General features: G+C 42.0%; 1 protein-coding gene across 1 annotated transcript in view; it reads left to right on the top strand.

The window, feature by feature from the left end:
• Positions 1 to 66: 66 nt before the first annotated feature.
• The window catches only part of LOC140466727 (glycogen [starch] synthase, liver-like), a 49,544-nt gene continuing 37,509 nt past the window's right edge, over positions 67 to 12,101 (top strand). The window contains exons 1-4 of the mRNA XM_072562256.1: positions 67 to 223; positions 6,723 to 6,904; positions 8,775 to 8,966; positions 10,072 to 10,257. Coding sequence (XP_072418357.1) covers positions 103 to 223; positions 6,723 to 6,904; positions 8,775 to 8,966; positions 10,072 to 10,257 — 681 coding nt within the window. The 5' untranslated portion in view covers positions 67 to 102. The remainder of the gene's footprint in view (positions 224 to 6,722; positions 6,905 to 8,774; positions 8,967 to 10,071; positions 10,258 to 12,101) is intronic.

Here is a 12,101-nt window from a genome sequence, read left to right as displayed (position 1 = left end):
AGCATTTTTTTTTAACTGAGTCAGAACCAGCGCTGAACACCTCGAGCAGAGATCAACTTTCTGGCAGCCTGTTGAAAGGGGGCTTCGCTTCAAAACAGAACAATGCCACTACTCAGGTCACTCTCGGTGACCTCTTTGAGCGGGCTCCCTTTCTGGGAGGATGAAAGTTTGCCTGTGGAAGATTTGATGTTCTTTGAGATTTCATGGGAAGTCACTAACAAAGGTCAGTAACCGGTCTCGGCTGCAGAAGCGACCCCCCTCCCCACTCTCTTGGGAGACTTTGAGGTGCTACTTCGATGCCGGATTTTACAAGAACCGCTTAATTTCCGAACGAGCCATTTTAGCTTGGTCTCTTTTGGGGTGGGGAACCTTCGAGTTCACCTTTAGTTTCGCTGCCCCGTTGTGTTATCAGCTCTCTGGACCTTTTGACCTTCTCCAAGTTGCTCATTAACTTCTGTCCAGTTGACATTCTTTGCGAATGGGGCGGGGGCGGGGGGGGAGGCAGCTGCAGCGGTTTGATTTAGAAAACGCAGAATTGTTCCATGCAAAATTACATCCTCCTTTTCCCTCGCTTTTATTTAAAACTTCGAATGCACCAGAACAGGGTTCCCCAAAGCCTAAAACAGTATCCATGATTTCTAATTCTCCTGCAGATTGAGAAATATGTGTTTGCCTTTTTTTTTTGCAAAATAAAAACGAATGATCTTCTGTTTAAATACTGTGTTGCAAATAATTGAATCATTGGAACAGAGTAGGTCAGTGAATACCTGCAGACTATTGTGAAACCTGTCCATTTTAGTCGTATCATATGCCTACCTCAATCCCATTTACTTCAGTTTTAAGTGCAATTAACTAGCAAGCTGTTAAAATTTGTTCTGAAACTTTTCAGCCTCATGGGAGAGGGGGAGAGAGAGAGAGAGATTTCCATGTGGAATAAGTGCACCCTGAATTACTGCTAAATGCCCCTCTTATTTTAAGTCTATAGCCCTTTTTTGGGGCTGAAAAATTTCTTCAAAAAATCCCAAGTTAGCCCCATCCTTACATCCTGAAAACAAGTTAACAATTTATGTACCTATTTAGGCTTTTAGATCTTTTTTACATTGGTGAATCACATGGGTTGAGACTATCTACTGTTTCAGAATTGCAATTGACAATTTCCTTTTAAAAATCAAAAATTTAAAGCCCTTGCCTCTATTTTGAATGTTCAGAGGTTCTTGGCCTTGTCGTGTTAGAGGGTCTGCTGAAATAAGGATAGCACTGTCTTTATTCAGGAAGTATTTTATTATGTTATAATCTTGGCACAAGGCTGAGACAGTGTCACCACTTGTGATTTCTCATTAGCATATTACAATCAGACTTGATCTCCGATAATACATTGACTGAGTTTGTTCTGAGCCAAGTTGCTGGCAATACCCAATGCATGATGCTTGTATTGCATTGGAAATGGGAGCAGTTTGGCACCACAAATAAAAACTGTGCTAATTAGATTAGATTAGATTAGTGTGGAAACAGGCCCTTCGGCCCAACAAGTCCACACCGACCCACCGAAGTGCAACCCACCCATACCCCTACATTTATCCCTCACCTAACACTACGGGCAATTTAGCATGGCCAATTCACCTGACCTGCACATCTTTGTAACTGTGGGAGGAAACCGGAGCACCCGGAGGAAACCCACGCAGACACTGGGAGAACGTGCAAACTCCACACAGTCAGTCGCCTGAGGCGGGAATTGAACCCGGGTCTCCAGCTCTGTGAGGCAGCAGTGCTAACCACTGTGCCACCGTGCTGCCCACAAAGAGAGGAAACCAGGAATTGGGATGGGGTGGGGGGAGGTGTTTGACCTGGGGGTAAGTTGAGAAATAGGCTTCTATTCAGAAGATATGGCACCCCAAGAGCTAAGAGAAAATGGAGGTCCATCGAGGGAGTCCAGTTGGTGCAAGGAACTAGGTGAGGGAAGAATCGTGATTTCACCAGCAAAACACATGTAGGGTAAACATTGCTACTGCTCAGCCTGGTGCTTCTCTTTGGTTTTAATTCATTTGTTGGGCGAGAGTGTTGTGCAAGGCCATAATTTTATTGCTTCTCCCTAAATGCCATTGATTAAAAACTGAACTATTACTTTCAACTTCTGCATTCTGTGGTGGAAAAGTATAGTAGCGGTTTTATCAAGAAAGCTGTAGGCTGTTCGCCCAGTGACAATAAAAAGGCAATGTAGCTCTTCTGTAAGAATGATAATGGCTTGAGGGGAAAATTGCAAGAGGTGGTGTTCCCACATTTCTGGTGCTCTTGTCCTTTTTAGATGGTAGAGATCGTGTGCTTAGAAGATGCAATCAAAGAAGCCTTTGCAAATTGCCATGGTGCATCTTGTAGATGGTAATACACATTACTGCCAGTGGTAGAGGAAGTAAATGTTTAAGGTGGTGGATCAGGCTGCTTTAGCCAAGATGGCATTTTGAGCCTCCTGAGTGTTTTTGCAGCTCCCACCTTCCAGGCAAGTGTTGAGTATTTCAATGGGAAAATGGAAATAAGTCTCAGGAGCCAATGGAGCAGTTTGAACCCACCAATGGCAGGTGGAACTCGGGCCTGAAGAACTGGAATACGTTGAGTGGAGTCTAACTGAGTAGAAGAAAAGATCTGAGGTGTCAGTCCAGTTCCACTCACTTCAGTGGGATCTGTTAATGGGAGAGAAGACACAGCTAGTTTTGTTTCTGCCTTCCCAGGAAGGTGTAACCAAGGCTGTTTTGGTTTCCTTTGTGCAACTGCCTCAAGGCAGAATTGTAACCGGTTGGACTGTGACATTGGTAAATCCTGGATAGGGAGTGTTCCACACTCTAGATCAAACTGGAGCGTTGGTCTGTCGTTGGGGAAGCTCCCAGTCATTGCTCCTCTTCTGGTAACTTCTGCTAACTGGAAAATTTTAACTTTTTTTTTTCTACAAATGTAGGGACTGAGAACTGCTAGTTATAAGGTGCTGGTGAGACTATGTCTGGAGTACTATCAGTAGTTTTGGCCCCATTTTATTTAAGGAAAGATATTTCATTAGGAGCAGTTCAGAAAACATTCACTCTGATCTCATTGAAACATATTGGATTCTTAAGAGGCTTGACAGAGTAAAAGCTCTGAGGATGTTTCCCCTCATGGGGGAGTCTAGGACCAGAGGGCATAATTTCAGAATTTAAGACTGAGTTGAGGAGAGTTTATTCTGCGGGTTGGGAGTCTTTGGGATTTTTTATGACAGTGTGTGGTGGAGGTTGAGATTCTTGATGAATCGGAAATTAAGGGCTATGGGGAAAGGACGAGAAGGTGGATGTGAGGAATGTTAGAGAGTAGCAGAGCAGATTTCAGGGGGTTAACAGCCTACTCCTGTATAGGCTTCATCCAGAGGCTCACTGATAATATTGCCTAGTATGGTGACAAGTCATCTGAAAACAAACCTTGCCGCTCAGTGAGCAAACCTCCATCCAGACTCCTCCTGAGCTACATATTTCTCAACACTCGCTAACACCTATGGGCGCAATATGCTAAAACTGGCTTGAGCCTACTCCTGTTCCTCTTTCTTATAATCTTATGGTCTTATTTATGATCTCTAAGAACATATAATGCAGCAGAATTGATCCATTGTGTGATCTCTTTTTTGTATAGACGGAGAGCACTACACAGGCTGCAAATATCCAATTTATACTCTGGGCTGGAAGTTTCCACTGGTCACACAACCTAATTTTCAATTTGCTATTGGTATTAATTAACTTTTTGTACTTTATTTTTGTCCTCTGGTAATTTTGAATTGTTTCACCTTATTGGTAATGAAAATGTAAAATGCTAATTTTGCCATGCCATAAAATACTTCAGCTCTCCTTGAGTACACAAGCATTTTTACAGGGTGGTGTAAATGAGTGGTAAAAATGTGGATCTTGAATCTTTTGGGGAGTTGTTTTTTGTTTGAAGATCATCAAACTAGATTTACAGTCGGGGCTCCTCTGAATTGTGTATGGTCACTATGAGCAGAATGGGGCAGATAGAGTAGAGTACGTTACTTTGGATTGTCATAGCTATGTGATTGAGTTGTACAGCACAAAAACAGATCCTTTGGTGCAACTTGTCCATATCGACAGGATATCCCAAATTAATGTAGTCCCATTTGCCAGCACTTAGCCCATATCCCTTCCTAGGCATGTGCCCATCCAGATGCCTTTTAAATGTTGTAATTGTACCAGCCTCCACCACTTCCTCTGGCAGCATATGCCTTACATACACCATCTTTCGTGAAAAAGTTGCCCTGGGTCCCTTTTAAATCTTTGACCTATTATTTAAACCTTTTGGACTCCCTTACACTGGAGGGAAAAGACCTTGGCTATTCACCCTATCCATGCCCCTCATGATTTTATAAACTTCCATAAGGTCACCCCTCAGCCTCTGACACTCCAGGGAAAACAGCCCCAACCTATTCAGCCTCTCCCTATTCCTCAAACTTGACAGCATCCTTGTAAACGTTTTTGCATCCTTTTCAAGTTTAGTAACATCTTTTTAACAAGGGAGATGAGAATTGAACATAAGTTGTTTCTTCTATAACTCAATAGTCGCATTGCTGTACAACCTTGCATGATACAAAAATTGTGCTATACAAATAACACTTGGTGTTGGCAATATAATCGCTTTATAGTCAACACATTAGCAAGTTTGGAGAAGATTTGTAGCTCAGGTTGAGGTTCTGGATGTAAGTTTGCTCACTGAGCTGGAAGGTTCATTTTCAGACGTTTTGTCACCATGGTGTTACGTCCCGCTTCATGGAGTCATGGAGATGTATGGCATGGAAACAGACCCTTCGGTCCAACCCGTCCATGCCGACCAGATATCCCAGCCCAATCTAGTCTCGCCTACCAGTGCCTGGTCCATATCCCTCCAAACTCTTCCTATTCATATACCCATTCAAATGCCTTTTAAATGTTGCAATTGTACCAGCCACTTCCTCTGGCAGCCCATTCCACACACTCACCATGAAAAAGTTGCCTCTTAGGTCTGTTTTATATCTTTCCCCTCTCACCATAAACCTATGCCCTTTACTTCTGGACTCCCCCCACCCCAGAGGAAAAAAAAACTTTGTCCATTTATCCTATCCATGCCCCTCATGATTTTATAAACTTCTATGAGGTCAATCCTCAGCCTTCGCTCCAGGGAGAACAGTCCCAGCCTATTCAGCCTCTCCCTATAGCTCAAATCCTCCAACCCTGGCAACATCCTTAAATCTTTTCTGAACTCTTTTCAAGTTTCACAACATCCTTCCGATAGAAAGGAGACAAATTATAATAAACAGAAAGCAGGATGTAACACCAGTGCTTTGCTGGAGGCTCGCTGATGATGTTACCTAGTATAGTGATGAAACATCTGAAAACGAACCTTGCAGCTCAGCAAGCAAACTTACGTTCATAGTCAACATGTTTTACAAGTTTGCATTTTAGAAACAGTGTCTCCTTTCACCAATCACATTTACAGTGACTTTGCGATAATGAAAGGCGCGTTATAGTAGATCTGACTGTAAGAGGCCTTACCGATGTCCTGCACGGTTTCAGCATGACATCCCAACTCCTATACTCAATGCACTGGCCAATAAACCAATTGTATCAATACCTTATTCACTACCCTGCCTACCTGTAACTTCACCTTCGAGGAACTATGAACCTGCACCCCAAGGTTCTTCATCTGGCAACACTCCCCAGGACTCTATCTCTGTATGTGTAAGTCCTAAATCTCTCAATACCAGGTTATAGTCCAACAGGTTTATTTGGAAGCACTTGCTGCTGCTTCTTCAGGTGGTTGTGGAGTCCACAATGAAGGAGCAGCGCTCGAAAAGCTAGTGCTTCCAAATAAACCTGTTGGACTATAAACTGGTGTTGAATGGTTTTTAACTTTTTGTACACCCCAGTCCAACACCAGTACCTCCAAATCATTTATAAGTCCTACCCTAATTTGCCTTACCAAAATGCAACCCTACACATTAATCTATATTAAACTCCACCTGCCACTCCTCAGATAAGTGCTGATAAACACAAGTTTAAAAGAGATTGCTGAGGAACGGTGGAGTAAAATCACAGGAGGATGTTGAAGGCAAGATTTGTGACTTATAAATCAGTTTGTGAAGTTGAAAATTCAGTAAAAAAGGTGAAGATTGTGCATTTGGTATCAGTATTCATGGTGGAGTATGGCATCAATATACTGGGCAGATGATTTAGTCCATTGCCATATTGGAGATGTAAGCAATCTATAGCTATCTATTAGAAGCCAGTGTTGGGTTACTGCTTGGCAGCCTGAAGTACCCACTTTTAAATTGTGGAGTGCCACAGGGATTGGTGCTGGGACCACAATTATTTATAATATATACGTGTGAATGTGCCACAGCTAAGTTTGCAGATTGCCCAAAAATAGATGGCGAAGCAAGTAATGAGAGAGACAGAAGGAAATAGATATGCTCGGCAACTGAGCAAATATGTGACAGGTGGAGTATAATGTGAGGAAAATGAGAGGTGAGGCACTTTTAGCAGGATGATAGAACAATTCACTGAATTGGAGATTCTGCAGCACAAAGAAATTTGGAGTGTTCTCATACATAAATCACACCGTGCTCGCATTCAAGTTCAGGTAATAGGGAATGGAGAACCAAAATAGAAACTTCTTGCTAATGCTATACAAAGCACTAATTAAACCACTGTCACACTTGCTTTCAGTTGGAGGTATCTATACTGTAATCCAGACAAAGGCTAAAGTCACAGCAGATGAATGGGGAGAAAACTATGTGCTGATTGGTCCATATTATGAACATAATGTGAAGACACAAGTGGAAGTATGTGAGCCAAACAACGCAGCTGTGAAAAAGGCCATAGATTCTTTGAAATTCCAGGGATTTCAGGTAAGGACTAGCCTCTCTAAGTACTTCCATATGTGAACATTGAGTTATATACTATCAATGCCATTAGTTTTATCACAGCTAGAATGTGGTGCTGAACAGGTATTTGACTCTTGAATTGTAGTTTTTTTTTGTGACTTCTCTCTACTTTCTAGAGCCGTTTGATGAAACTGAAAGGTTTACTCTGTCATTTTTTGAGAGCAGTTAAGAATCCATTACATTGCTGTATATTTTCAGCCAGATCATATAAGGATGGCATGCTTTCTTCCCTGAAGCACATTAGTGAGGCAGATATTTTTTAAAAACAATTTACATTTTTCATAATAAACCAACTAATTGAACTTAATTTGCCCACAATGAGATTCACTCTCTCTCCCTCTCTCCCGGCCACATGTCATCACCTCTTGATTACAATTGCCATAACATCACTATGCCACTGTACCATTTCATAGAACATCACAGCATAGAACAGGCCCTTCAGCCCTTGATGTTGCGCCAAACTGTGGAACCAATCTGAAGCCCATCTAACCTACACTATTCCATTATCATCCATACACCTATTCGATGACTATTTAAATGCCCTTAAAGTTGGCAAATCTACTACTGTTACAGGGATTGTGTTCCATGCCCCTACTAACTCTAAGTAAAGAAACTACCTCTGACATCGGTCCTATTATCTACCACTCCTCCATTTAACGCTATGTCTCCTCATTGCCACCTGAGGAAAAAGGCTTTCACTGTCCACCCTATCTAACCTTCTGATTAACTTATATGTCTCAATTAAGTCACCTCTCAATCATCATGTCTCTAATGAAAACAGCCTCCAGTCCCTCAGCCTTTCCCTCCATACCAGGCAACATCCTAGTAAATCTCCTCTGACCCTTTTCCAAAGCTTCCATGTCCTTCCTATGATGCAGTGACTAGAATTGCACGCAGTACTCCAAATGCAGCCATAACCAGAGTTTTGTACAGTTGCAGCATGATCTCATGGTTCTGAAACTCAATCCCACTACCAACAAAAGCTAACACACCGTATGGCTTCTTAACAACCCTATCAACCTGGGTGGCAATTTTCAAGGATCTATGTACCTGGACACCAAGATCTCTCTGCTCATCTATACAACCAAGAATCTTACCTTCAGCCCAATGCTTTGCATTCTGTTACTCCTTCCAAAGTGAATCACCTCTCACTTTCCCACACGAAACTCCATTTGCCACATCTCAGCCCAGCCGTGCAGCTTATCTGTGTCACTCTGTAACCTACAACATCCTTCATTGCTATCCACAACTCTACCAACCAATGTGTTATCTGCAAATTTACTAACCCATCCTTTTATGCCCTCATCCAGTTCATTTATGAAAATGACAAACAACAGTGGACCCAAAACAGATCCTTGCGATACCCAACTAGTAACTGAACTCCAGTGTGAATATTTCCCATCAAACACCACTCTGTCTTTCATCTAGCCAATTTCTAATCCAAAACCCTAAATCACCCTCAATCCCATGCCTCTGTATTTTGTGCAATAGCCTACCGTGGGGAACCGTATCAACCATCTTCCTGAAATCCATATACACCACAGCAACTGTTTTACCCTCATCCACCTGTTTGGACACCTTCTCAAAGAAATTAATTGGGTCTGTGACCTACCCTTCACAAAATCATGTTGACTATCCCTAATCAATTTCATCCTTTCTGGATGATAATCCTATCTCTCTTGTAAGCCTTTCCAACACTTTACCCATTCCCTCATTAGTTTAGAAATTTAAAAGACTGTTGTAACCAGCCAGGTTATAATATTATGCGAAATGTTCACAAAAGCCTTTCTCATTCAGTAGGAATCCACCCTAACTGTACAATCTCTGCTTTCAGGTTTGCTTCGGCAGATGGCTAATAGAAGGTAATCCGTATGTGCTGTTGTTTGACATTAGCTCCGCAGCCTGGAATCTGGACAAATGGAAAGGAGAATTTTGGGATACTTGCCACATTGGCATACCTCATTATGACAGTGAATCAAATGATGCTGTAATCTTTGGTTCCTTAACTGCCTTATTTTTGAAAGAGGTAGATTTGACCTTAATACCATTTTGCAACTTGCTTTAATGCTTCAATTGTTACATACATGTGAGACTCTTGCAATATTGTGAATTAGTGCAAAATATTCCAACATCAAACCTTTATAACATAACATAACATAAATATTTCTCTCCCATTCCTTCCTTCTGCACCACGGAATGGGTTTAGCTCCTACCCTAATGAATGTGTCCATAGCATGCTGTCCTGGATTATTGGTTATATTGGAGGAGAAAGTGAGGACTGCAGATGCTGGAGATCAGAGCTGAAAATGTGTTGCTGGAAAAGCGCAGCAGGTCAGGCAGCATCCAAGGAGCAGGAGAATCGACGTTTCTGGCATGAGCCCTCCTTCAGGATTCCTGAAGAAGGGCTCATGCCCGAAACGTCAATTTTCCTGCTCCTTGGATGCTGCCTGACCTGCGCTTTTCCAGCAACACATTTTCAGCTTATTGGTTATATTGGTCAACTCTTTGTCTCAAGAAGCCAAAAGGATGAGTAGTTTGTAAAATGAAAGAGAATTTCCACTGGGCTACATGAAATCACCAGCTCAAAATTCATTGCCATTCCACTTGGGTTAGACCTTGGCAAATGGAGTTCTAGTACCTTTTTTTTTAATTTAATGCATATTAAATAAATATCATCTGACAGCCAGGCATTCTTTTTGTTTTTGAACTTAATAAATAGCCTCCAGTTTGAATTCTTGCTGGTGTTGCCTACCACTCTGGAAGGAGTTGACAATATGCTGTGGTGAATCATGAGCAAGTTAGAATAACACCAAATCATCCACTTTACCCATTCCCTCATTAGATTAGAAATTTAAAAGACTGTTGTAACCAGCCAGGTTATAATATTATGCGAAATGTTCACAAAAGCCTTTCTCAATCAGTAGGAATCCATCCTAACTGTACAATCTCTGCTTTCAGGTTTTGTAATTAGAGGGATTCCTCCTGTTAATGTTTTTGTTTTACTATGATTGCATGATTTTTATTTAATCTTGGCATCTACAAGTTTGATGGCTTACTGATTCTCACCCAGTGTTTACATCTGATGCCCGTTTATTTATTTGGGGTTAAGATGATTTCCATTGTTTACCCAGCTTACTGAGCAGTTCCACAGCAAACCAAACATCATTGCCCAGTTTCACGAATGGCAGGCTGGAGTGGGGCTCATACTGAGCAGAATCCGAAAGTACCCCATTGCAACAATCTTCACGACTCACGCCACGTTACTGGGCAGGTACCTCTGTGCTGGCAATGCTGACTTTTACAACCTTCTTGATAAGGTGAGCTGGTTAACTGACTGACTGGATCAGTAATTATTTTGCCAGATTACTTCAGAATTGAAAGATAGATCTGTTAATTAGGTTTGAGTTTTATTCATTTGAAGATTTTTACTGCATCATTTTACTCTATGCATTGTTTTCTCAAATTTACGACTTGTTTTCTTCAGCGGTTATCTATAATTGGGGCGGCATGGTGGCTCAGTGGTTCGCACTGCTACCTCTCAGCGCCAGGCACCCTTGTTTGATTCCCACCTTGGGCGACTGTCTGTATGGAGTTTGCACATTCTCCCTGTGTCTGTGTGGGTTTCCTCCAGGTGCTCTGGTTTCCTCCCACAGTGCAAAGATGTGCAGGTCAGGTGAATTGGCCGTGCTAAATTGCCCATAGTGTTAGGTGCGTTATTCGGGTAATTGTAGGGTAGGCAAATGGGTCTGGTTGGGTTACTCGTCGGAGGGTCGGTGTAGACTTGTTGGGCCGGAGGGTCCGTATCCACACTGTAGGGAACCTAATCTAATCTAATTTTGATTCATAGGAGCAGACGTAGGCCATTCGGCCCATCAGGCCTGCTCTGAAATTCAGTGAAATTGGGCTGGTCTAAATAATCGTCAACTCCGCTTTCCTACTTTTCCCTCATAACCCTCACGGATTCAAAATGTCTGTCCAGTCTTGAATTTAATTAATGACCCAGCCTCAACAGCCCTCTGTAAAAAAAAAGAGTTCCGCAGATTAGTCTTTTCTTTCGAGAATAATCACTCATTTGTCATATAAGTACAACCGCTTTCTGCTGCGAATATGCCTTTCAGTTCTGGACTCTGTCACAAGGGAATCAACCTTTCTGGGTCTGCCCTGTCAAGCCCTGTAAGAATCTTGTATATTTTGTTATCAATAAACAAGTAAATGTAGGTTAGAGAGGGTAATGGAAGCTATCTGCTGGCACTGTGGCTTGTAGACAGCAGGACTTTATTTCTCCCCAGATTCCCATATCTTTAGGAAATGTCTCTGTCATGTGCTGCAGTTCAAATGACAGAGCTGGAATGACTTGAGTTTGAAGCACTCCGAGATAATATAAGGGAATAGGGAGAGTTTTGGGGAAGTTTGCATTATCTAGAAGTCACCTCTGAGGAAAGCATGAGTCTAGGAAGGAGAGGATGTCATTTAAGAAGCTGAAAAGCAGACTCTTGGACAAGAGCATCTACCTTTAACTTCTCCTCACGCACATGATGTACTCAGTACCTGACAGAATAAAGACTAGAGGGAGAGTGGCTGCAATGTGCAACTAAGCACAATGGCTTAGGAAGCAGCTTGCTGTGAATTGGATGGGCAGAGATCCAAATAGGAATATAGTAGTGAGAAGGGGGCTGTGTAATTGGAGGGGTTAGCCAATATTATATACAGACATGAATAAAAGCCTCAAGGGATATATTAACCACTCATACCAGGGCAAAGGCTGCCTTGAGCAGCTAGGTAGGTTGTCATAGTCAGTGTTAACTCACATGACTGGTAGGGATAGAGAGGATATACCATTTGAGGGAGTGTCTATTGAGATGTGAAATTTAAAAAGCTGTTTTGCTGTCTACCTAGAGAAGCACCAATTGCTGTGAAATCATGAATCAAAATGATAACAGCAATTTCCTTTTTCCTAGAAAAAGGAATAAATATTTAAATAACTTCAGGATGAATTGCATCCAAGTTCTTTAAAGAATTGGAAGCGTTAGAGGCGTTTATAGTTTACAAGGAATTGGGATGTGGTGTGGGAAAGTTAATTAATGAATAGCTGTCTGGGTGAAAGATGCCAAAGCAGAACAAGAGGCTAAAGGGTAAGTATTCAGAGTGGCAAGAAGGGGAA

Source organism: Chiloscyllium punctatum, chromosome 44, assembly GCF_047496795.1.
Source record: "Chiloscyllium punctatum isolate Juve2018m chromosome 44, sChiPun1.3, whole genome shotgun sequence".
Lineage (NCBI taxonomy): Eukaryota > Metazoa > Chordata > Chondrichthyes > Orectolobiformes > Hemiscylliidae > Chiloscyllium > Chiloscyllium punctatum.
The sequence above is the reverse complement of the archived record's forward strand: the minus strand, read 5'-3'. Positions and strand labels throughout refer to the sequence as shown.